This window comes from Piliocolobus tephrosceles, chromosome 15 (assembly GCF_002776525.5).
Source record: "Piliocolobus tephrosceles isolate RC106 chromosome 15, ASM277652v3, whole genome shotgun sequence".
Taxonomy (NCBI): domain Eukaryota; kingdom Metazoa; phylum Chordata; class Mammalia; order Primates; family Cercopithecidae; genus Piliocolobus; species Piliocolobus tephrosceles.
The window spans coordinates 61,524,745-61,551,102 of record NC_045448.1 but is presented as its reverse complement, the minus strand read 5'-3'; the positions used below and the strand labels follow the sequence as shown (position 1 = coordinate 61,551,102).

Here is a 26,358-nt window from a genome sequence, read left to right as displayed (position 1 = left end):
TGAATAAAAAATATAAATGGTATCACAGCAGCTCAGTGCAAGTTTGAATTGCTACAAATGTATGAAAACAACTTTTAGCTTTTTGAACTTTCTGGATTTCAGAATTATAGATAAGGACTTAGAATCTGTAATATTAATGTTCAAATCTCAGTAACTGTTCATCTCTAACACAAAACTTGTGATGTAAAATGACACAAGACCCACCAGCTAGATTTTATTACAAGAAATAAAATATAAAGCAAGGAATGGTAAAGATTACAGTGATTTATACAAAGTATTAATATGTAATCTACAAACAGTACAAAAATTCTGCTACTTCACAGAAGCACTATAGCTTACATTTCTATCAGGAGTTGGTTCAGAATGAAGCTAGTCCAACAAGCAGAAAACTTTAAAAATTCCACAAAGCTATACTTTCATTAGATTTTATCTTTTAAGTTAAAATCTGATTCTAATTAGTGCCTTGATAATATAATCACTGAAACAAAACAAAACCAAACTCAAATTACATGTTTCTAGTGTTCATATGATTTATCTTAAAAAAAAAAAATTCACTTCAAAGCCAGTGACACTCCAGTTTAGTTTATGCTGATTTACCTTGTGTTTTTCTCTGAGCTGCTTTGGCGTGCACTGACTGGCACCGAGGCCTTGATTTGTGCTTCCAGCCTGGAATAAATACCTCCCGCAAACTGCAGAATAAAGAAGCAATACTGTTATCTTCACAGAATCAATAGAAGCTCTGCTTTATTAAAATGGGATTACTTTTTAATTTAGAAGTAATTTTATTTTGATTTTTTAAATCCAGTCTTTTCTAGGTTTAATTTACATAAAGAAAAATGTACCATTTTAGTGTACAGGTGTGGGTTTTGACAAATGCATACAGTTTTATAACTACTGTCACAATGAAGACATAGAAAATAGTCCTATCACCCCCAAGAAAATTTCCTTGTTCCCCTGTCAAGTCAATCTACCTACCACTACCAATTTCTGGCAACCATTTGTCTGTTTTCTATCCTTATAGTTTTGCATTTTCCAGAACATTATATAAGTAGAATCATATAGCATGCAGCCATTTGAACCTAGCTTCTTTCACATATAGGAGATTCATCCATATTGATGTGTACATCAGAAATTTGTTCCTTTTTTTTTTGGAGACAGCATCTCACTCTGTCAGCCAGGCTGGAGTGCAGTGGTGTGATCAAGGTTTACTGCAGCCCTGACCTCCTGGGTGATCCTCCTATCTCAGCCACCAGAGGAGCTGGGACCACAGGTGTGCACCACCATGCCCAACTAATTTCTTATTTTTTGTAGAAACAGGGTCTCCCTATTTTGCCCAGGCTGATCTTGAATTCCTGGACTCAATGTTCTTTTTTTTTTTTTTTTTTTTTTTTTTTGAGATGCAGTCTCACTCTGTTGTCCAGGTTAGAGTGCAGTGCACCATCTTGGCTCACTGCAACCTCCGCCTCCCGGGTTCAAGTGATTCTCTTCCCTCAGCCTCCTGAGTAGCTGGGATTACAGGCCTGCGCTACCATGCCCAGCTAATTTTTGTATTTTTAGTAGAGACGAGGTTTCACCATGTTGGCCAGGATGGTCTCAATCTCTTGACCTTGTGATCCGCCCACCTTGACCTCCCAAAGTGCTGGGATAACAGGTCTGAGTCACTGCACCCAGTCCAATGTTCTTTTTATATGCACAGTTTGTTTTTCCATTTACCAGGTAAAGGACATCATTTATAGTATTTCTAGTTTTTAGCAATTATGAATAAAGCTATTATAAAAATGTGTGAATTGACCATGCCTTTTTGCATTTCTACTAGCTATATATGAGAGTTCCAGTTGCTCCACATCCTCATCAGCACTTGGTATGGGTTTTTTCCTTTGGAGACAGGGTCTCGTTCTATTGCCCAGGCAGGAGTGTAGCGGTGTGCTCTTGGCTCATTGCAACTGCCTCCCAGGCTCAAGTGATCCTCCTACTTCAGCCTCGCAAGTAGCTGGGACTACAGGCATCCACCACCACACCTGGCTAATTTTTGTATTTTTTTTGTAGAGATAGGGTTTCATCATGTTGCCCAGGCTGGTCTCAAACTCCTGCGTTCAAGTGATCCTTCTACCTTGGCCTCCCAAAGTGCTGGGATTACAGATGTGAGCCACTGTATCTGGCCTCATTTAGGTTTTAATTTACATTTTCCTAAGGACTAATAATGTTGTATCTCAGCATATCTAATGATATATGCTTATGTAGCATGGAAATCCTTTTTTTCATGGTGTCTGTTTACTCTTTTGCCCATTTACTTTTATTAGGTTTTTAAATTTTATTATTGAGTTTTGAGAGTTCTTTATAGATTCTGGATACACATCCCTTATCAGGTGTTTTACACATATTTTCTCATAGTTTATGGCTTGTCTTTTCATTGTTTAAATAGTATCTTTTGAAAAGTAGAAATTTTAAATGCTGATGAAGTCCAATTTTTCATTTATGGATCATGCTTTTGGTGTTGTAGGCTAAGAAATATTTTCCTAAGGTCACGAAGATTTTCTCCTATGTTTCCTTTTAGAAGTTTTATAGGGAAGTAAATTTTTAAATACAAGAATTAGGGCAAGAGTATGGTACTTACATAATACCAATACTAATGATAATACATAATGTCATGACTAAAATGTAATTCTAGCAAGAATATAGGTGTTTCTTTTCACCATTTTCAGCAAGATAACATCTTATTTTAGAGACGACATCTAAGCACCACATGCAGAGTTGATGAAAATTGGTACTTTCAGACAGTTGCCCTCTGGAGTTAGCATTTGGTCAACAATGCACAGTTAACCTACTCTTGGTGTGACGACACATTTTCAGCAATGATGTATTTTATTATATGTGTTATAGATGACCTATGGACCATGGATAATAAGACATGGTGGGAAACCTTTACATGAATAAACAGGCTAACTGGTACAGAATATTAAAAAATACATAAATGTGGCCAGGCATGATGGCTCATGCCTGTAATCCCAGCACTTTAGGAGGCTGAGGTGGGTGGATCACGAGGTCAAAAGCTCAAGACCAGCCTGGCCAACATGGTGAGACCCCGTCTCTACTAAAAATGAAAAAATTATCTGGGCTTGGTGGTCACACCTGTAGTCCCAGCTACTTGGGAGGCTGAGGCAGGAGAAACACTTGAACCTGGGAGGTAGAGGTTGCAGTGAGCCAAGATGGCGCCACTGCAAGTCTCAGTGAGCGAGACTCCGTCTCAAACAAACAAACAAACAAAACCACATATATTTGGCCAGGTGCGGTGGCTCATGCCTGTAATCCCAGCACTTTGGGAGGCCAAAGCGGGTGGATCACCTGAGGTCAGGAGTTTGAGACCAGCCTGACCAACATGGTGAAACCCCATCTCTACTAAATACAAAAAAATCAGCTGGGCATGGTGGCACACGCCTGTAACCCAGCTATTTGGGAGGTTGAGGCAGGAGAATCGCTTGAACCCGGGAGGCGAAGGTTGCAGTGAGCCAAGATTACACCACTGCATTCCAGCCTGGGCAACAAGAGTGAAACTCCATCTCAAAGGAAAAACAAAAACACATAAATTACTCTTTTAAAATTCTGCCTAAAACATCTTTATAATCCTAAGCTGAAAATAAAAGTAGGAAGGCATATTTTACACAAGTACAATACACTGGTACACAATTCTTACTTCTTTTGCTTCCTTTGACTTGACTCGGTCCAGATCCCCCAATCTCATTTTTATTAGATGCCCTGTAATTTCAGACATTCGCCGCTGATCTGAAGGTAAAAAAACAGTAAACTTCACTTTTCATAAGGATGATATATAACTTTTTATTTCTCAATAAAGACTGTAATCACCAAGGGTTTATGAAAGTATCTTTTGATACTATTTTACAGACACATACATCTATTTGTGAAGAATTTAAGTTAGTAAATGGCAAATGACTCATTTCTGGATAATTGTGCTGCTTTTTAGATTACCATAAAACAGTCTAAAACATATTCAGTCACCTTTATGGTGAACGTAATGGGCAAAAGTCAATGTGACTGATCTCAAAACCACAGATGCATAAAATAATACATTATTCGGTGGGGTTGTGTAGTAATGAAACTCTGGTTGTTGCCTAAGGGAATATGTAAATTTTGGGCCTACTTTAGCTAGAATCTCTAGAGCTATTCCGCATACTTTATAAACTGAAAGACACACTAATCATTGCTATTTACATCCAATTTGTACATTACCCAAATAATAAAATTTACCATCTTCTCTCTGTGCATCCTGGTTGAATCTCAATGATCTTGTGGCATCCCACTTATTCTTCTGCATACTCACACTATTGAAAAAATTGAACAAAGATCAGCATTGATGCTTCTTTAAGAGTGGATATCCGATTGGATTAAGGAGCAATACTCACACGAAAGGAGACACATCTCTAGAAGCTGACTAAAAAAAAGTAGACAACATTAAGGCCCAATTAGAACATGTTTACTGATTAGTGCTATAGTTAGTAATAAAAAGAGTTCACTCTTATTGAGTATGAAGACACTGTACCAAGAGCATTACAAGTGCTATTTCATTTAAACCTTGCACCAACCACATGAGATAGGCACTGTTAATATCTTCATAATAAGAGGTTCAGGGAAGTTAAGAAACTTCTCCAAAGAGATACAGATCTAGAATTTGAATCCAGCTTCATTTGTTAACCTTGGAATCCCAGCTTACGCAATTTCTTTTTTTTGGAGACAGGGTCTCACTCTGTTGCCCAGGCTGGAGTGCAGTGGCATGATTATAGCTTACTGCAGCCTCGACTTCTTGGTCTCAAGTGATCCTCCCCCTCAGCCTCCTGAGTAGTTGGGACTACAGGTATGCGCCACCATGCTTGGCTAATTTTTGTATTTTTTTTTTTTTTTTAGTAGAAATGGGGTTTTGCCCAGGCTGGTCTCAAACTCTTGGGCTCAAGCAATCCACCTACCTTGACCTCCCAAAGTGCTAGGATTACAGGCATGAGCCATCATGCCCAGCCAGCTGATACAATTTTTTTAGAATTAACCCACTCATATGCTTGTGACACTTAACACAAAGATGAATGTACAATGTGTCCAATGTAACTCTGTGGATCTTAACCCAGCCTCAACCTATCACACATTTTTGAAATTCACAGTTTTTCTTTTAGCCAATTGTGGTTATTACTATTCTCTTATTCCTATCTGGCTTTTTTACCTCTTCCTTCAAAGGCATGGAGAAATAAGAATTATTTTTAAATGTCATAAAATATAATTTATTTTTAATTTAAAAAGCCTATTTTTAATTTTTTGAATAAGTAATATTGGTTTAAACTTCAAAAGGTATAAATAGCACATACAATAAAAGACTCTCACTTCTGTTCCTTATACATTCAGTTCCCTTCCTAAGAGGCAACCAATTTTATCAAGTTCTTATGTAGCCTTCCAGAGACATTTTATGCATATACAAGGAGTTCATTTATATTTTTCCCCCATCCACTTTACACAAATGGTAGCATACTATACCACTATACATTTCTGCACCTTCCTTTTCTCATTTGTCAATATATCTTAGAGATCTTTAATCTCAGTCTATAAAAAACTTCATTTTTACATTGCTAGCATTCCATGTGTCTTCATCACTCTTAACTTTTTATTTTTTGCTGGCTATAGTCACTTGCTTATTTTTCCACATGAACTTTAAAATAACAACAGATAATTCAGAGTTACCTTCTCCAATGCCTTTTCTTTCCTCTGAGCACAGGGTGAAGATATCTGCTTTTTTGGTTGTCTAGTGAACTTCTTTGGCTTCTCCTTTTTCCCTGATAATGAGAGGTCAATGTTATAAGCTTAGGTCCCAAATACCTTTCCAGTCTACTTGTTACTTCCAAACAATAAGACCATTAAGAAAAACATGGTTTTAAGAAAATTAACAAATTAACCTCTGGGTAAAAAGCAAATACACCATGAAGCAAAGCTGAAATTGCTTTACAGGGGTTCATTTTCATTTTCTTTTTTTTTTTTTGAGACAGAGTCATGCTCTGTCACCCATGCTGGAGCACAGTGGCATGATCTCGGCTCAATGCAATCTCTGCTTTGCAGGTTTAAGTGATTCTCATGCCTCGGCCTCCCAAGTAGCTGTAAGAAAAAAGTATTGAAATCTCTAGCTATAAGTGGTAATCTGTGTATTTTTCCTTACAGATTTGTCAGTTTTTGCTTTGTATATTTTAGGGCTTTATAATTAGGCACATTTACATTTATACCAAAAGTACAAAAATTAGCCAAGTATAGTGGTATGTGCCTGTAATCCCAGCTACTCAGGAGACTGAGGCACAAGAATCGCTTGAACCCAGGAGGTAGAAGGTGCAGTGAGCCGAGATTGTGCCATTTCAGCCTGGTGATAGAGTGAGATTCTTTCTCAAAAAATAAAAAATAAAAAAGAATATACTGTGAGTGACTTTATGCCAATAAATCTGACAAATTGGATAAAATTCCTTGAAAGACAGAAATTATCAAACCAAATTGAAGAGGCAATAGAAAACTTGAATAGCATCTATTAACTAATGAAATTGAATTCATAATTTAAAGCCTTCCTATAACAAAAGCTCCAGGCCCATATGGCTTCACTGCTGAATTTTATTATTCTTTTAAGGGAGAAACAACACAAGTCCTATACAAACTCTTCCAGAAAAGAGGGGTGTGATGTCACTCATTTTCTAATGTCATTAGGACTCTGACATCAAAACTTGAAAAAGACATAACAAGAAAACTGCAAATATCTCTCATGAACAGAAACAAAAAATCCTTAACAAAATATTAGCAAGTGAGCCCATGCATTGTGGCTCACACCTGTAATCCTACCTCTTTGGGAGGCTGAGTTAGGAGGATTGCTTGTGGCTAGGAGTTCAAGAACATCCTGGGCAATATAAGGTGACCTTGTCTCTACAAGAAAGTCTTAAAGATTAGCTGGGCATGGTGGTGCACACCTGTGGTTCCAGCTACTCAGGAGGCTTGGCCGGGAAGACTGCTTGAGCCTCGGGAGGTTGAGGCTGCAGTGAGCTGTGATCACAAAACTGCATTCAAGCCTGAGCAACAGAGTGAGCCTCTGTCTCAAAAAATATATATATATACACTGTGATCATTCCACTGCATTCAAGCTTGGGCAACAGAGTGAGACCCTGTCTCAAAAATATATGTATGTGTATATACACATATAAGTATATATACATACGTATATATACATAGATACACACATATATATGCAAGTCCAATGCAGTGAGATGTAGGAGTTCAGTCAGGATGGTGGGAAAAACTGTAAAATAAACCTTAGAAGGCCAGAAGGTTTTTGCAAAAGCCTCAGGATAGAGTTATGACTGAAGGCAGCCTAATCCTCTTTGAGCTATAACAAGGGTAATTAACACAGGAATGTAGAGGAGTCTATCTAAATAGCTTGTTTACTCATGTGGTCCTAAGACTAACCTTTGACCATCTGTGGGTGCATGATTGCTCTCTTTTAGGGGGGTCGGCAACGGTAATTACATTCTAGTGGTGTTTACTTGAGACTTTTGTCATTTAATGTGTGCTGAATAAATGCTGGGAAGGCCATCAAGTCTGGGTCATGGTTGCAACTCTTTACAGCAGTCTCCTGGGAGTCCATAAGCTGCTCAGACTCTCAGCCGGACAGACAAGAATAATATCTGTGTCAGTGTACATTATTCATTTGTCGTTGGGTCAGGGTCTGCGGGACAGACCCCCACAGTGATATATAAAATGAGTAACAAATGACCAAGTGGAGTTTACACCAGAATACTGGTGTAACATGTGAAAAATCAATTAATGTACCTAATTGATACAATAAAGGAGAACATCTATATATATGATCTTCTCAATAGATGGAGAAAAAGCATTTGACAAAAGGCAACACCTATTCACTATAAAAACTCAGCAGAAGAGAAACAGAAAGGAACTTTCTCAACTGAGAAAGGACATTTATGGGAAGCCAAAAACTAACATTACATACTTAATGGTTAAAGACTGGATGTTTTCCCCATAAGACAAGGTAAGGATGTCTGTCTGTTTTCACCACTTCTATTCAATATCAGTCCTAACCAGCACAAAAGGCAAGACATGTAAATAAAAGGTATACAGGTTGGAATGAAGTCTAATAAATGAAGAGCAAATAACTGAATTTAGCAAGGTCACAGCACACAGTCAATATACAAACATCAATTGTATTTTGACCATCATTAGTATTATGATCAATGAGCAACCAGAAAAACAATTCCATTTATAATAGCATAAAAATAGGGAGGAATAAATTTAACAAAAGATGTTCAACACCTGTACACTGAAACTACAAAACATTGTTGAGAGACATTAAAAAAGTCCTAAATAAATGGAGAGATATTCCATGTTCATGGATGGGAAAAACTGCCATTGGAAAAAAAAGGAATTCACTTCAAATTGGATATGGGTTCAACATAATCCCAACAAAAATCCCAAAAAGATATTTGTACAAATATCCACACAGACTCTAAAATTTGTAGAAAATGCAAAGCACCTTGAAAGGCCAAAATAATTTAAAATTAAAGAACAATTTTGGAGGACTCCCACCACCAGGTTTCAAGACTCACTAAAATCTACAAAAATTAATAGTGTGGTATTGATATGCTGATGTAAAGAAAGACCTAAGAATCAATGGAAGAAAACAGAGAGTTTGGAAATGTAAACAGTCAACTGATTTTTAACAGAGATGCCAAGGTATTCCAATATATTAGGAAAGAATAGTCTTTTCAATAAACGGTGCTGGAACAACCAGCTATGCCTATGGAAAAAAAGGAAGCTTGACCCTTAACTCATACAATAAACAAAAATTAACCTGAATGGGATCATAATCTTAAATAAAAAGCTAAAATCATACAACTTCTAGAAGAAAAGAGCAGAAAATCTTTGTGACTTTGGGGTAGGCAAATACTTCTTAGCTATTAAATAATGGAACATAAAAAGGAAAAACTAAAAAACTAGAATTCACAAAATTTACAAGTTAAGTTCTTCAAAAGACATCATTAAGAAAATTAGGTCTGGTGCAGTGGCTCATGCCTGTAATCCCAACACTTGGGAGGCCGAGACAGGCAGATCCTCTGAGGTCAGGAGTTCGAGACCAGCTTGGCCAACATGGCAAAACCCCATCTCTACTAAAAATATAAAAAGTAGTCCAGTGTGGTGGTGCACACCTGTAATCCTAGCTACTCAGGTGGCTGAGGCAGAAGAATTGCTGGAATCCAGGAGGCAGAGGTTGCAGTGAGAGATCGCACCTCTACACTCCAGTCTGGATGACAGAACAAGACTTTATCTCAAAAAAAAAAAAAAAAAAAAATTAAAAGGCAAGGCATAGACTAGGGGAAATATTGAGAAACATATGACTGACAAAAAAGACTTAGATCTAAAGTATATATAAAGAAATCTTACAATTCAATAATAAGGCAAAGGATCCAATAAAAATGGGCCAAAGATTTAAAGAAACCCTTCATAAAAAAGATATATAAATGGTCAATAAAAACATGAAAAGATGCTTATTACTATCTACCCACTAGAATGCCTAAAATTAAAAAGACTAGTAATACCAAGTATTAATGTGAATGTACAGCAACTAGAACTCTCAGACACTGCTGGTGGGAACGCACAGTGATGGGAATGCTCCACTGCTCATGGAGATGCAAAACAGTCACTTTGCAAAACAATTTGGCAGTTTCTTATAAAGCTAAACATACACTTACCATATGATCTAGTAATTTTACTCCTAACCTACCCAAGAAAAATGAAAACACATGTCCATACAGACTTGTATGCAAATGTTCATAGCAGCATTATTCACAACAGCCAACAAGAGGGAACAACCCATATGTCCATGAAATTGCGAATGGATAAACAAAGTATGGTATAACCATATAATGGAATATTACTCTGCAATAAAAAGGAATTAACTACTGACACATGCAATAATATGGATGAATCTCAAAAACCTCATACTAAGTGAAAGAAGCCAGAGACAAAAAATTACTCATGATTCCATTCATATGAAACTCTTAAAAAGGTAAATTATTTTGACAAAACAGATTCATGGTTGCCTAAGGGCAGAACTGGAGAAAGGGAACTGAGTACAAAGGGGGATGAAGGAATTTTTTGAAATGATGTTCTAGATTTTGATTTTGGTGGTGGTTACACATCTGTGTGCCAAAACTCATCTACATGTACACTTAAAATGGGTGATTTTTGCAACATATAACTTATACCTCAAACTGTTGGAAAAAAAACCTAGTAGAACTTTCTCCTTTACTAGTTAAAATTGACACAAAATTGCTAAAGAACCAGCTTTTTCATTGGAGGATTCAATATGTTAAGAAAAATTATGTAAAACTTGGAGAGAAGATAAAGGGAAGGCAGCATGTTTTTCCAATGTCATATTGGAGGGCTGTTTAACATGCCTACTCAAGAATCATTTAATTCTCTAAGAGAATGTACTACGTCTGACTACCATCTGCTGATGGCATCTGAAAGTTACATGTTAACTTTCAGGTTTTTGTGTCTAATAAAAATGCAAACGATTTCTAAAAAGATAACCTAAGAGTTACGGGTTCACTAAGTTGTATGACACTGATCAATTTTCTATCTAACTTACAATCTTCTTTAACATTTTTTTTTTTTCAGATGGAATTTCGCTCTGGTTGCCCAGGCTGGAATGCAATGGGATGGTCTTGGCTCACTGCAACCTCCCCTTCCTGGGTTCAAGTGATTCTCCTGCATCAGCCTCCTGAGTAGCTGGGATTACAGGCACCTGCCACCACATCCAGCTAATTTTTGTACTTTTTTTTTTTTGAGAGAGAGAGTCTTGCTGTGTCGCCCAGGCTGGCATGCAATGGCATGATCTCGGCTCACTGCAACCTCCACCTTGCGGGTTCAAGCAATTCTCCCACCTCAACCTCCCCATTAGCTGGGATTACAGGCACTCGTCATTATGCCCAGCTAATTTTTGTATTTTTGTAGAGATGGGGTTTCACCATGTTGGAGAGGCTGCTCTTGAACTCCTGACCCCAGGTGATCTGCCTGCCTCAGCCTTCCAAAGTGCTGAGATTATAGGCATGAACCAGTCTAATTTTTGCATTTTTAGTAGCGATGGGGATTCACCATGTTGACCAGGCTGGTTTTGAACTCCTGACCTCAGGTGATCTGCCCGCCTCAGCCTCCCAAAGTGCTGGGATTACAGGTATGAGCCACCGCGCCCAGACCAACATTCTTTTTTCAAAAGTAGTTTAATGGAATACTACACTGCAATAAAAAGGAATAAACAATATGAATGAACCTCAAAAACCTTATACTAAGTGAAATAAGCCAGAGACAAAAGATTACTCATGATTCCACTCATATGAAATCCTAAAAGAGGTAAATTATTGTGACAAAATGGATTCATAATTGCCTATAAATACTTGAATCTTCAATGGCTCTTTGAACCAATTTTCCTTGCTGTTTCTTGGAACTAATGAATTGAGAAATTTTGACACAATTTTATAGTTGTATAATAATCATGCTTTCGGCTAGGCACAGTGGCTCATGCCTGTAATCCCAGCACTCTGGGAGGCCGAGACGGGTGGATCATCTGAGGTCAGGAGTTCAAGACCAGCCTGACCAACATTGTGAAACCCGGTCTCTATTAAAAATGCAAAAAAAATTAGCCAGGTGTGGTGGCATGCGCCTGTAGTCCCAGCTACTCAGGAGACTGAGGCAGGAGAATTGCTTGAACCCAGGAAGTAGAGATTGCAGTGAGCCAAGATTGTGCCACTGTGACAGAGTAAGACTCCGTCTCAAAAAAAAAACCAAAAACAAAAAACAAAACATGCTTTCCACTAAAACAAAAATCATATATTTATGAATGTTATTTAATGGTTCATTTGAGTATCACTCCAAATCATCTCAGGTACACATCTCAGATCACATTTCATCTGACATAAGTCACACATTTAGTTGCACCTGAAGTGAAAACCTGGACAGTTCTTTCTCAGTGTACTGCCCTTTCTTTATAGCTTTGAGTATTCTGTGTTCATGCCCAGGTTAGGAAATCTTGATGGTGTCCCCTTTCTAATTTTTTTTTTTTCCTATGTTGCAACCTACCATATATATAAAACTAATTCCCTGTCCCTTGCATTAAAGGCTTCAGAATGTAACCCCTTCATAAACAGTGAGATTTGATTTTAACTTATAAACCAATACTTTGTTTTTTGGATACTTCTTCTTCATCTCCAACTTCATCTTCAGTGACCTCAGATCCAGTGGTATATTCTTCTTCTTCTGAAAACAGTGACTGTTGTTTCTAAGTTAAAAAAAAAATCTATTATAAATGTAATATTATGATATTTTTAATGAATTCTTTCAAACACATTTACCTAAATTTCTTTTGAATGAGTAAGTCAATCAAGAGCTGATAAAATAACCTCTGGCTAGCACAATATCCAGGAAACGGACATAAGAATTTTTACATTCGAAGCAGCATCATATATTTTTTAATTCCTTCACAGAATCTAGAACAGTAGTAGGCACATAAGTACTCAGTATTTGTTGAATTGTACCTCTATCACTCTACTAAATGTATATTCCTTGATATTAAGGTTAAATTATAATATAGTAACCACCACTATTAAAGTAGTCTTTGTTTTTTTGTTTTTTTTTTGAGATGGAGTCTCACTCTGTTGCCCAGGCTGGACTGCAGTGGTACGATCTCAGCTCACTGCAAGCTCTGCCTCCCAGGTTCACACCATTCTCCTGCCTCAGCCTCCCAAGTAGCTGGGACTACAGGCACCCACCACTGCGTCCGGTTGATTTTTTGTATTTTTTTTAGTAGAGACGGGGTTTCACTGTGTTAGCCAGGATGGTCTTGATCTCCCGACCTTGTGATGCACCCGCCTCGGCCTCCCAAAGTGCTGGGATTACAGGCATGAGCCACCGTGCCTGGCCTAAAGTAGTCTTATAAACAGGCACATATGCACATTCTCCGGGTGAATGTGGCCCTGGATTATTTAACCATATCTGCATTACCTTCCTGCATCTCTATGCCCTACTGTCTGTTACCACTAATCCAAATTCCTATTCCATTCTTATGAATATTGATGGCAGACAGCATTTAAAAAAAAAGTCAACCAATCACTCAAACAATCAAATAACTGGAACTCAACAGATTTGTTGCTTCGTTCAATGTCCTAAATATGATGTAAGAGTGACTTTAAAAAGTCTTTTAACTACATCTATGGATTATGCAGCCAGATATGGAATATGTGTCTGTCTTAAATAATTTAATGACATTTTTAGTTAAGTGAAAATAGGAGAATCTGAAAAGGAAGACGTATATTTAACTAAAATTTGTAAAATAAGATACTAATATTAAAGTAAACTTTAATTTAGGAAGAAAGAGATCTAGGAATGCTAACTATAATTGCTCACTTACCAGTTGTAGAGTCCAGTTTTTCAATGACAAGAACTATAAGACAGGAATAAGAGATTAATAAATCTGCATTTACCCAGATTGCAGCTCCTTATTTTCATATAGATATTGTAGAAGAGTTGAAAGAACTTACAAATATAGTTCCCTTCCAGGCTGAAACATAATTTAAAACTCAGGCTGAAAGTGATATGTTACAGTCTTTAATATCCTCTGCCAGAGGAGGATGTGGATGCTTTCTAAAAATAAAGACACTTTCCCAGTATTATTTCCAAAGGACAAGTCAATCATGTGCAAGTAAATTACTAAAATAATTTGTTATTTTTTAGAACTATTTCAATCACTTTTTAATGTATATATTTTAATATAAATTAAGGAAGCAGACTACATATGGACATTCTGGACATTCAATTAATCTAGTTTGTTGTTTGACATATAGTTGATAAATAAACGTTAATGTGTGAATTTTTTTTTTTTTTTTTGAGACAGAGTCTCACTCTGTCGCCCAGGCTGGAGTGCAGTGGCACAATCTCCACTCACCACAACCTCCACCTTCTGGGTTTAAGTGATTCTCCTGCCTCAGCCTCCCGAGTAGCTGCGATAACAGGGGCATGCCACTGTACTCAGCTAAATTTTGTACTTTTAGTAGAGACAGGGTTTCACCATGTTGACCAGGCTGGTCTTGAACTCCTAATCTCAGCTTCCCAAAGTGCAGGGATTGTATACAGGCATGAACCACCATGCCTGGCATGAGTGAATATTTGTATAGCTGTCTGAAGTTCATAAAGCACTTCACAGGGCATATTTCACTTTCTCAAGTAAATGCCATCTAAACCAACACAAAGACAGAACATTCATAGGCAAATATATTTCCTGGTCTTTAGTAACAAAGGCAACGGAATAAAAAGGAGTCAAAGGAATCAAGTTTTCTGGTCACTTTAAAAATATTTCAGTTTTGAAACTTTTGTGTGTTTGTTTTTTGAGACAGGGTCTCACTCTGTCATCTAGACTCCAGACTGGAACTTTTGAAGAATCTAAATCTATTCCTAACTACAATAAAAGGATAATTTTAAGCCAAAAAAAAAAGTTACAGAATGAGGAGGAAACAAAATATCCATTAATGCTATCTTCATTCTTCAAATCATAATTTGTCCATAATAAAAACCTTAAAGAGCATGTTATGTTTTTGGTTTTTCTTTTTTTTTTTTGAGACAGAGTCTCCCTCTGTCACCAAGGCTGGAGTGCAGTAGTGCGATCTCGGCTCACTGCAACCTCTGCCTCCTGGGCTTAAGCTGTCTTCCCAATTCAGCCTCCCAGCAAAACTTCGACTACAGGCACAAGGCACCCCATTTGGCTAAGTTTTCAACCTTTTTTGTAAAAAAGAGGTCTCACTATATTGCCCAGGCTGGTCTCAAACTCTGACTCAAGCCATCTTCCTGCCTCAGCCTCCCAAAGTGCTGGGATTACAGGTGTGAGTTACCATGCCTGGCTCCATGTTTTTTTTTCCCCCAAATTTAAATGTATTCATTATTAATTCTTTGAGGGCAAGAAATGTGTCCTATTACCCTTAAAGTCCTATTACTAGGCATAATACCTTCTTATGATTAGGTAGTCAGTTCAATTTCAACTTAAATTGATCAGGTTCCTGTCAAAAATTAAATGTCATTAATTATTTATGTAAATAAAGAATAAGTGAAACAAGCTACTCACAGCATTGAGCTCCCCAGTTTTGGGACCCCATGGTGTATTTGGCTCCAGTAAAACATCACATTCTATACCCTTTTCATCACAGGGGCCAACCCCAACATCACTTGAAAGAAAAAGACATTTTTATGGAGAAGAGTTTACTTTCTTAAAAATTTAAATGTGAATATCTTTTTATTGCAAATGTTTCATAAATCGTTCTTTAAAAATACAGTTCCTGAGTATGAGGATATCACTTCAACAATGACATTTTCTTTTTTTGTTTGTTTGTTTTTTTGAGATGGAGTCTCGCTCTGTCACCCAGGCTAGAGAGTAATGGCATGATCTTGGCTCACTGCAACCTCTGCCTCCCGGGTACAAGCGATTCTCCTGCCTCAGCCTCCCGAGTAGCTGGGATTACAGGCACCTGCCATCACACCTGGCTAATTTTGTATTTTCACCATGTTGGCCAGGCTGGTCTTGAACTCTTGCCCTCAGTTGATCCATCCACCTTGGCTCCTAAAATGCTGGGATTACTGGTGTGAGCCACCGTGCCCGGCCAACAATGACATTTCTTAATTCGTATAGTGATTCCTCTAGCAAAAGACACCCCATACAGCAAGCACCATTGTACCTGAAGCATCGTACCTGCAAGGTGGTGGTATGGGCTGCATAATTGGTACTGTTTTGAGAACAGCCTTGGTTAAGCGCAGTGGATCACGCCTGTAATCCCAGCACTTTGGGAGGCCGAGGTGGACAGATCACGAGGTCAGGAGATCGAGACCGTCTTGGCCAACGTGGTGAAACCCTGTCTCTACTAAAATACAAAAAATTAGCTGGGCATGGTGGTACATGCCTGTAATCCCAACTACTTGGGAGGCTGAGGCAGGGCAATTGCTTGAACCCGAGAGGTAGAGGTTGCAGTGAGCTGAGATTGTGATGCTGCACTCCAGCCTGGTGACAGAGTGAGACTCCACCTCAAAAAAAAAAAAGTGGGGGGGTGGCTAGGTGCGGTGGCTCACGCCTGTCTGTAATCTCAGCACTTTGGGAGGCTGAGGTGGGTGGATGATGAGGTCAGGAGTTCGAGACCAGCCTAGCCGACATGGTGAAACCCTGTCTCTACTAAAAATACAAAAATTAGCTGGGCGTTTACACGCAAAAATTAGTGGGTGGCTGTAATCCCAGCTACTCAGGAGGCTGAGGCAGGAGAATCGCTTGAAACAGGGAGGCAGAGGTTGCAGTGAGCCGAGATCGTGCCACCGCACTCCAGCCTGGGCAACACGAGCGAAATTCCAACTGAAAAAAAAAGTATTTCTTTTTTTCTTTTTTTTTTTTTTGAGACAGAGTCTCCCTCTGTCGCCCAGGCTGGAGTGCAGTGCACAATCTCAGCTCACTGCAGCCTCTGCCTCCCGGGTTCAAGCGATTCTCCTGCCTCAGCCTCCCAAATAGCTGGGATTACAGGCACCCGCCACCATTCCTGGTTAGAAGAGACAGGGTTTCCACACATTGGCCAGGCTGGTCTCAAACTCCTGACTTCAAGTGATCGGCCTGCCTTGGCCTCCCAAAATACTGGGATTAAAGGTGTGAGCCACCACGCCCGGCTAAGAACAGCCTCTTTTAAAGTGTCCTCCAGCCTCTAACCTTACAGCCTGCTGCCATTACAAAATGATGAACGTGACTTCAGAAATTACTGAATTCGAGGGGTTCATACTTAGGGAGAGATGAACTCAACCATCAACATTTTTTTCTAGTTGTATCAATCATGCACTGATTGATACAATCAACTGGTTGATCAATTGATTGAGAGGGCCTCAAGCAAATTGGGAACCCTCACCAGTCACCACCGCAAACTGGATTTAAGGTCTTAACCTTTTTAATCACCAGGGGCTCTTTTCATTTGTTTTTCCTCCCCTTGTACCTCCAGTATTTTATTTTATTTTTTTTCGAGATGGAGTCTCGTTCTGTTGCCCAGGCTGGAGTGCAGTGGCGTGATCTTGGCTCACTGCCAGCTCTGCCTCCCGGGTTAACGCCATTCTCCTGCCTCAGTCTCCTGAGTAGCTGGGACTACAGGCGCCCATGACCACGCCTGGCTAATTTTTTGTATTTTTAGTAGAGACAGGGGTTCACCATGTTAGCCAGGATGATCTCGATCTCCTGATCTTGTGATCCACCCGCCTCAGCCTCCCAAAGTGCTGGGATTAAAGATGTGAGCCACCGTGCCCGGCCACCTCCAGTATTTTTAAGTGTTCTGCCTATCAAATAAATATCTCTCTGCTCTTATTGTAAGCTAACATATAATTTCAGTTAAGTTTTCTGAAATAATGAAAACTACTTGAGGACTGACATTGCTGATTTGGGGAAGCACTATGGGATAAGGGATTCTGAAATAGGAACCGCTGAATAAAGCTATAATACAGTGTTGGGTTTTTCCACCCCTCACCTAACTGTATCTTTTGAAAAAGGCACAACAATGACATCTCTGTACTTGTGCAAATCGTCCAATATTCTAGCAATGGGACAGGATGGCAAATCTGCGCCTTCACCTTGATCACGAAGTGTAATCATGTGGTCCCTTACTTTACAGCCCTGTCACATAAGAGACAATAAATTAGAGGTTAGTTTCTTATAGAACACTCCTTTAAAGATCACTGTTTTTCTTTTCTTTGCCTAGTCATATTGTCATATACATATTTTATAACTTTTTCTCAAGAAAAACATTCCTCATATAGAAAAGAGATTCAATCATAATGGCTTAACAAATACCCAAGAATACCCATATAATCACAATCCACATTAAGAATCAGAACACTGCCAACACTCCAGGAGTCCCCACAGGCCCAATTCTGATCATAATGGTTTCCCTCCTCCCAACAGGTAACCTCTACCCTGGCTTGTGGTAATTACTTCCTTGCTTTTCTTTATCCTTCTGCCACTTAAGGATGCATTCCTAAACACTATAGTTTAGTTTTGTCTCACCTGTTTTGCTTGACATTATGTTTCTACTGGGTGAGGTGGCTCAAGCCTGTAATCCCAGCTCTTTGGGAGGCCGAGGTGGGTGGATTGCTTGAGCCCAGGAGTTTGAGATCAGCCTGGGCAACACGGCAAAACCCTGTCTCTAAAAAAGTAGAAAAAAATTAGCTGGGTGTGGTGGTGCATGCCTCCAGTCCCAGCTATCTCAGGAAGCTGAGGTGGGAGGATCACTTGAGCTCAGGAAGGTTGAGATTGCCTTTAGCAGTGATCAGGCCATAGCACCCCAGCTTGGGTGAGAGTGAAATCCTGTCTCAAAAAAAAAAAAAAAAAAAAAAGGCCAGGTGTGATGGCTCACGTCTGTAACCCCAGCACTTTGGGAGGCCGAGGAGGGTGGATCATGAAGTCAGGAGATCGAGACCATCCTGGCTAACACGGTGAAACCCCGTCTCTACTAAAAATACAAAAAAAAAAAAAAATTAGCCGGGCGTGGTGGCGGGCGCCTGTAGTCCCAGCTACTTGGGAGGCTGAGGCAGGAGAAAGGCGTGAACCAGGGAGGCGGAGCTTGCAGTGAGCCAAGATCACGCCACTGCACTCCAGCCTGGGTGACAGAGCGAGACTCTGTCTCAAAAAAAAAAAAAAAAAAATTATGTTTTTATGATTCAATGATGTTATGTCATGTAATAATAACATTTGCTTTAATGTATAGTGTTTCACTGCATGAATATATACCATTTATTTACCTCTTCTACCACTGATAGATGGGTTGTTTCTAGTTTGGGGCTACTAAAAATAATATTGCTATGAACATTCTTTTGTCTGTTTCCCGGTACACAAGTGCTCATGTGTACCAAATTATATTACCATCAGCAGTATAGGAGGATTTGTTACTCCACACCCTTGCTAACACTTGGTCAGACATTTAAACTGTAGTCATTCTGGCTGGGCGTGGTGGCTCGTCACTTTGGGAGGCCGAGGCAGGCAGACCACTTGAGGTTAAGAGTTCGAGACCACACTGGCCAACATGGTGAAACCCTGTCTCTAATAAAAACACAAAAATTTAGCCAGGCGTGGTGCCAGGCACCTGTAATCCAGCTACTCAGGAGGCTGAGGCATGAGAATTGCTTGAACCTGGGAGACAGAGGTTGCAGTGTGCCAACATTGTGCCACTACACTGCAGCCTGGGCAACAGAGCAAGAGCAAGACTCCACCTCAAAAAAAAAAAAAATTTAGTCATTCTGGTAAATGTGTATTGGTATTCATTCTGGCTTTAATTTGTATCTATCCAGTCACAAATGAGGCTGTCGTTTTCATGTTTACAGAACAACTGTTTTTTTGTCTGAAGTGCCTGTTGTCTTTCTCCTGTTTTTTTCTGAGACACAGTCTTGTTCTGTTATTAGGCTGGAGTGCAGTGGCACGATCTCACGTCACTGCAATCTCTGCCTCCTGGGTTCAAGCAATTCTCCTGCCTCAGCCTCCCAAGTAGCTGGGACTACAGGCACACACCACCACACCTAGTTAATTTTTGTATTTTTACTAGAGACGGGGTTTCACCATGTTGGCCAGGGTGGTCTTGATCTCTTGATCTCATGATCTGACCGCCTCGGCCTCCCAAAGTGCTGGGATCACAGGCAAGAGCAACTGTGCCCAGCCGGGATATAAGCAACATATATATCAACAAAAGATTCATCATATATATATTTTGGTTTTTTTGAGATGGAGTCTTGCTGTGTCACCCAGGCTGGAGTGCAATGGTCTGATCTTGGCTCACTGCAACCTCTGCCTCCTGATTCAAGCGATTCTCCTGCCTCAGCCTCCCGAGTAGCTGGGATTACAGGCGCCCACCATGATGTCCAGCTAATTTTTGTATTTTCAGTAGAGACAGTGTTTTCCCCATATTGGCCAGGCTGGTCTTGAACTCCTGACCTCAGGTGATCCACCCATCTCGGCCTCTCAAAGTGCTGGGATTACAGGCATGAGCCACCCCATGCCCGGCCTATACATATATATAATTTTTTTTTCTTCAGACAGTGTCTTGATTTGTCGCCCAGGCTGGAGTGCAGTGGCGTGATCTTGACTCACTGCAAGCTCCACCTCCCAGGTTCACACCATTCTCCTGCCTCAGCCTCCTGAGTAGCTGGAACTATAGGCGCCGCCACCACGCCCAGCTAATTTTTTGTATTTTTAGTAGGGAAGGGGCTTCACTGTGTTAGCCAGGATGGTCTTGATCTCCTGACCTCATGATCCGCCCACCTCGGCCTCCCAAAGTGCTGGGATTACAGGCGTGAGCCACCTAGCCTGGCCAATATATTTTTTTAAAGATGCTACAAAGAAATATATTTTGCTCGAAACAATGTGGAAATGTGAGAGCTAAAATGGAAATAAACTAACCACAAATGTAAATTTGTGGTTACAAATTAACAAGGTTAAAAATTAAAGTGGTTAGAAAGAAATGTAAAGACTAAAAAATCATGTTACTGAAAAAAACATAATAGTAATGATGAATTAATGAAATATCTTGGGTCTAGCAAAGCTAATCTAATTTCGCTTAACGTCTCATGCCCAATTTAAGTATCTTTGTATGTAAAATGTATAACTAAAACTTTAAGAATAAATGTTATGTAAGTAATCTATTACCTCACCGATAAAACTTTTAAGTAACCAAAGTTGGTAACGGATTGCAAATATAAGAAAACGAATCCAGTTTAATTCCATGACCCATCATTCAGTAACATTCACGCCAATATCCCAGATTCCTTGCCCCTAAATTTCATCATCCCCATCTGGCAAAATCCTAACTCTAGATAAACTCAACTACCCATTTTCTCCCTGCCTGTACTCACGCAGCCAAGGGTTACTGGAGAGAGTGATATAAACAGGCATGTTGAATTATATTGTGAACTTATGACTGCCAATCTCCAGTGAGCTCTGAAACTTCCTGACAGTATACATTTTCTCTGGAAAATTCACTCTTCTATTTTTCAAAATACTATTTCAAACCTTCCATACTTCCCTCAAACCTTGGAACCTTCCCTTTTCCCCCTTATTCTTAGTGGATGGCTTAATCTTCTACTTTTTAGAGAACAGAAAAAGTATTGGATTGGAATAAGTTATCAACTAAATGACAAAAACACAATTTTACTAATATCTACAACCATTCTACTCTTCTCTCCTGTTGTAAGAGAGGAGCTGTCCACTGTCTTGTCGAAATTAATACCACTAAATGTGGTTAAGGTCCCACCCTACCCTGCCTTCTTACCTTATACCATCAACCTCTCCTTCTCAGCTGGATCCTTCCCACTGACTTTTAAAAGGTTCTCTCGGGCCGGGCACGGTGGCTCAAGCCTGTAATTCCAGCACTTTGGGAGGCCGAGACGGGTGGATCACAAGGTCAGGAGATCGAGACCATCCTGGCTAACCTGCTGAAACCCCGTCTCTACTAAAAAAAAAAAAAAAAAAAACTAGCCGGGTGAGGTGGCGGGCGCCTGTGGTCCCAGCTACTCGGGAGGCTGAGGCAGGAGAATGGCGTAAACCCGGGAGGCGGAGCTTGCAGTGAGCTGAGATCCGGCCACTGCACTCCAGCCTGGGCGACAGAGCGAGACTCCGTCTCAAAAAATAAATAAATAAATAAAAATTAAAAAATAAAAAATAAAAGGTTCTCTCGTATCAAAACAGAAACAATGTCAGGCATGGTGGCTCACACCTGTATTACCAGCACTTTGGGGGGCCCAGATGGGCGGGTCATTTGAGGTCAGGAGTTCGAGACTAGCCTGGCCAATATGGTGAGCCTCCCTCTCTACTAAAAATACAAAAATTAGCCAGGTATGGTGGCACGTGCCTGTAATTCCAGCTACTTGGGAGGCTGAGGCAGGAGAATCGCTTGAGCCCAGGAGGCAGAGATTGCAGTGAGCCAAGATTGTGCCACTGCATTCCAGCCTGGGCAACAGTGAGACTCCTTCTCAAACAAACAAACAAAAAACAACCCCCAAAACACTAAACAAATATTCATAACCTAAATTACTAATCTATCTCCTCCCGTTCTCAAATTTCCCAAAAGAGATGTCATATATACTGTTGCCATTTGTTAATCTCTCACTCATTTCTCAACCCATACAAACCTGGCTTCTGGATCCACCAAAACAGCTCTTCACACCTATGAATTCCCTGTCACTAAGGCCAAAGGACACAGTTCTTTCATTATTTTATTTGACCTCTTAGCCATACTAGGCACCACAGTCCACTCCTCTTTCTTTAATATTACTCCCTCAACATCCTCAATTTTTCTCCTATCATTCTGGCTGCCCCTGACCATTCTCCTTTGCAGGCTCATGCTGCTTCATCCAGCCATAGCTGTAGTTTCCCTCTGCTTTTCATATGCTCACCTATACCTGCTGGCTTTAACTATCATCTATTGCAAGAAAACTTATGAGTTATTATCTCCAGCCTAACCACTTGTCTGAGCTCCCAAATTCATATATCTAACGGCCTCTGCCTGGTTATCTCAGAAAGCACCTCAAACTCAAAATATCCAAACAGAACTCATGAGTCTCTTGAAACCTGATTTCCGTCTGCTGCTTCCTCTTCAGTGAATAGCACCACCAGCTATCCAGTAGCACCAACAAGAAACTGAGTCATCCTTCCCCTCTCCCTCTGCAATACAATCTGTCAGATAATTTCAGTTTCATCTCTTAAATATTAAATTCATCCACTTCTCTTAATCTTCACTGCTCTGGTACCATCATCTGTCTCTAAGACTACTATGATAACTTCCTTTTGTACGTGATTCCACTGACTACCCCTCAAGTGTGCATTCTCCACACTGCAACTGATATTTTCAAAATGGAGATAAATTAAAAACTTGAACATGGCTTATGACGTCCTGCTCCTGCATGGACTGATACCTACCTACCTTTCCAGGCTTGTCTTGAACTATGCATGTTTTCTACGACAGCCTCAGGCTGTCAGTCTCTTTTACTCACTGTGTTCCTTCTGACCTTGCTGTTCTGACTAGAACACTCTTTCCTTTCCTCTTCACCTCACATACTCCTATGAATCCTTCAGATCTCAACCTAATGCCAACTCCTTTGAGGATTTCCTTGACATCTATGGCTGAATCATACCAGCCTATTATAGATATTTAGGGCCCTGTATGTGTCTTCAAACATTTCTTTGGGTGCTTCTTTTGGTATTACTGCTTCAGCTATAAGTTCCACAAAGGCATAAATGATCCAATTTTACATGCTATCCTCCACCTTGCACAGTGTATGGCACATCTTTGGTGCTTTGTAAGTATTTTTTGTATGGATGATGATAAAGAGCTTTAGGTTCCTTTCATTCACATATGACATTTAATTACAGAACATTTTCAAAAGTGTTTGTGATCAGAGAATCTAACCTATAGCAATACTCACACATTGCATCAATATATATGTGCAAGGATATTCACTGCAACACAGTAATACCATCAGTCTAGAAACCACCTAAGTGTTCATTAATAGGAGAATGGTTAAATTGTGATATATACATAGCTTGGAATATTATACAACAGTTAAATAAAATGGCACAGAAAGATACCCTAGTTACGTTGTTGAGTAAAAAAGGCAAATTATAGAGTATTATTAGTATGATCTGGTTTCCAAAACAAAAAATCATATATAAGTCTGGGTGTGGCGGCTCACACCTGTAATCCCAGCACTCTGGGAGGCCAAAGCAGGTAGATCACTTCAGTTCATGAGTTCAAGACCAGCCTGGGCAACATGGCGAAACCCCGTCTCTAACAAAAATACAAAAAATTACTGAGTATGGTGGCATGTGCCTGGAGTCCCAGCTACTCGGAAGGCTGAGGTGGGAGGATTGTTTGAGCCTGGGAGGCAGAGGCTGGAGTGAGCCGGGATGGCACCACTGCACTCCAGCCTGGGCGACAGAGGGAGACCCCATCTCAAGAAACAAAAAACAAAAACCTCCAAAAACCAAAAAATATATATAATTTGTGCCTGAAAGGTACAAAAGAAGGTCTGAAAGGAAACCATTAACAGTAATTATCTCTAAGAAGAGATGGAAAATGGGAGAGTGTTATAAAGAGGAACTTCTTCTTCCTATACTTATTTATGTATTGTTGGAAGTCTTTTATACATTAATGTATTACTGTTATACTTTAAAAACTGAAGCTACAAAAGGGCAATATTCAAAATTCACCTTTGTAAGCTGAGTAGGATCAAACCGAAGAACCTTTTGGTTACAACACGGATAAATGCCAGTGCCAACAGTACTCAATGAACTTGCTGCAGTAGGATAAACCACTGTTTCTGAGTGGTACTGACAATGTGAAAATTCAATACAGAGAAAGGCCTGAGAAAGAAATAGATAAAATCAACTACTATTTCCACAACAAAATTATACATTTCAAAAATACTTAAGACCAAATATTATATGTTCCATTTATATGAAATACGCAGAAAAAGCCAACCTATACAGACACAAAATAGATCAGTGGTTGCCAGGGGTAGAAGGTTATAATGTGAAATAGCAGCAAATGGGCACCAGGGATCTTTTTGAGGTGATAGAAATGTGCTAAAATTGGATGATGGTGATGACTGTACAACTCTAAATTTACAAAAAAAAAAAAAAAAGTGAACTGCAGATTTAAAAAGAGTAAATTCTGAACACAACCTAACTTAAAAAAATGAAAATAAAAAAACAAAATGAGTAAATTTCATGGCATGTAATTCCACCTGAATAAAGCTATTAGAGAGCAAAAAATGATATCACCTTAAGCAAAATTCAGATGAATTAAACTGATCTTGATATACATTCAATTTTACAATTGGCCAATCACCTCAAATGTTTTCCAAAGAAAAATAAAATTTTGCTTCATTTGGTTATTCCTTGATGCATTTTTTTTTGAGACGGAATCTCGCTCTATTGCCCAGGCTGGAGTGAAGTGGTGCCATTTCGGCTCACTGCAACCTCCACCACCCAGATTCAAGCGATTCTCCTGCCTCAGCCTGCCGAGTAGCTGGGATTACAGGCATGCACCACCATACCTGGCTAATTTTTCTATTTTTAGTAGAGGCAGGGTTTTGCCATGTTGGTCAGACTGGTCTTGAACTTTTGACATCAGGTGATCCGCCTGCCTTGGCCTCCCAAAGTGCTGGGATTACACGCATGAGCCACCATGCCTGGTCCCTTGATGCATTTTTAAGGTAAATATTTAGCATCAGTATTAATAAAAACTATGACGTAACTTTGAATCATTGGCTTTGAAAACTTTGATAAAAGCTTATCAAGGTTTAATTGTCAAATTAACCATCAGGTTTCAATTGTTTATAAGTTGGTAAAATAGGGCCAGGTGTGATGGTACACACCTGTCACTCCAGCTACTAGGGAGGCTGAGGCAGAAGGACTGCTTAAACCTAGGAATTCGAGGCCAGCCTGGGCAATGTAGCAAGATCCCATCTCGGGAAAAAAGAAGAAGAAAAAAAAGAACATGGTGCAGGCACTGTCTAAGTAGAGTTTCAGTGGACACAGGTGCTGCTTGCAATGGGAAAGACCACTGAGCTAGGCAGCTGGGGGCTGGTGGGTAGACAGAGGTTGTGCCACCAGCTCTGAGAAAAGGTTGGTTGGGATGGACCCTGAGTCCCAGAAGTTGGTTTGGAGAAGGGAAACTGAGGCTCTGAGTGGTGAAATTATTGGATTCAGAGATACTATGGGGCTCTGAAGGTTGGATTCTGTTAGCCTTGTGGGCTAGGGAGAGCATCCTTGAGTAGATGATATCTTACTCAGATCTAGAGGGGACAAGACTTTTGGGCCTATGCAGGGGGCACCATTGGTGGGTGATGATAATGTTGGGTTTTGAAGGCAGGAGACCTTGAGAAGGTAAAACCATTTTATCTGGAAAGAAAGGAAGGGGATGTTGGGCTTTTGTGTCATGGGTGGGGGAGCCATTGGGAGGGCAATTCCATTAGCCAGTGGGAGGTAGAAAGTTTGTAAGAAATACCATGCCAGAGGACTGGGGAAAGACCCCAGATGTCATTGCTTCTGGGTGGAGATTCTGTGTGAGTGGCAGTGGTGTATCCTAAAAGGGGGCACTATCACTGGATGATTAAGGGCGGTCCCACAAGGCCTGGGGTGAAGAAAGACCTGAATGGGTAATACCATTAATCCCTGTTGGGGAAAGGACCAGAAAAGGTGAAAAAGTGATACCTTGGACTGGATGG

General features: G+C 39.9%; 1 protein-coding gene across 4 annotated transcripts in view; it reads right to left on the bottom strand.

The window, feature by feature from the left end:
• Positions 1–26,358, bottom strand: part of KIAA1841 (KIAA1841 ortholog) — a 60,260-nt gene that overhangs the window by 2,425 nt on the left and 31,477 nt on the right. For 3 of the 4 annotated variants that reach the window (XM_023228295.2, XM_026446632.2, XM_023228296.1), the window contains 10 exons: positions 24,338–24,490; positions 17,616–17,761; positions 15,203–15,302; positions 13,499–13,531; positions 12,271–12,370; positions 5,737–5,828; positions 4,419–4,447; positions 4,264–4,337; positions 3,692–3,780; positions 598–689 (listed from right to left, as the gene is read on the bottom strand). In XM_023228295.2, the coding sequence (XP_023084063.1) occupies positions 598–689; positions 3,692–3,780; positions 4,264–4,337; positions 4,419–4,447; positions 5,737–5,828; positions 12,271–12,370; positions 13,499–13,531; positions 15,203–15,302; positions 17,616–17,761; positions 24,338–24,490 (908 nt within the window). Of the gene's footprint in view, positions 1–597; positions 690–3,691; positions 3,781–4,263; positions 4,338–4,418; positions 4,448–5,736; positions 5,829–12,270; positions 12,371–13,498; positions 13,532–15,202; positions 15,303–17,615; positions 17,762–24,337; positions 24,491–26,358 lie in introns of those variants that run through there. The other variant, XR_002734950.2, reaches the window with a different exon arrangement.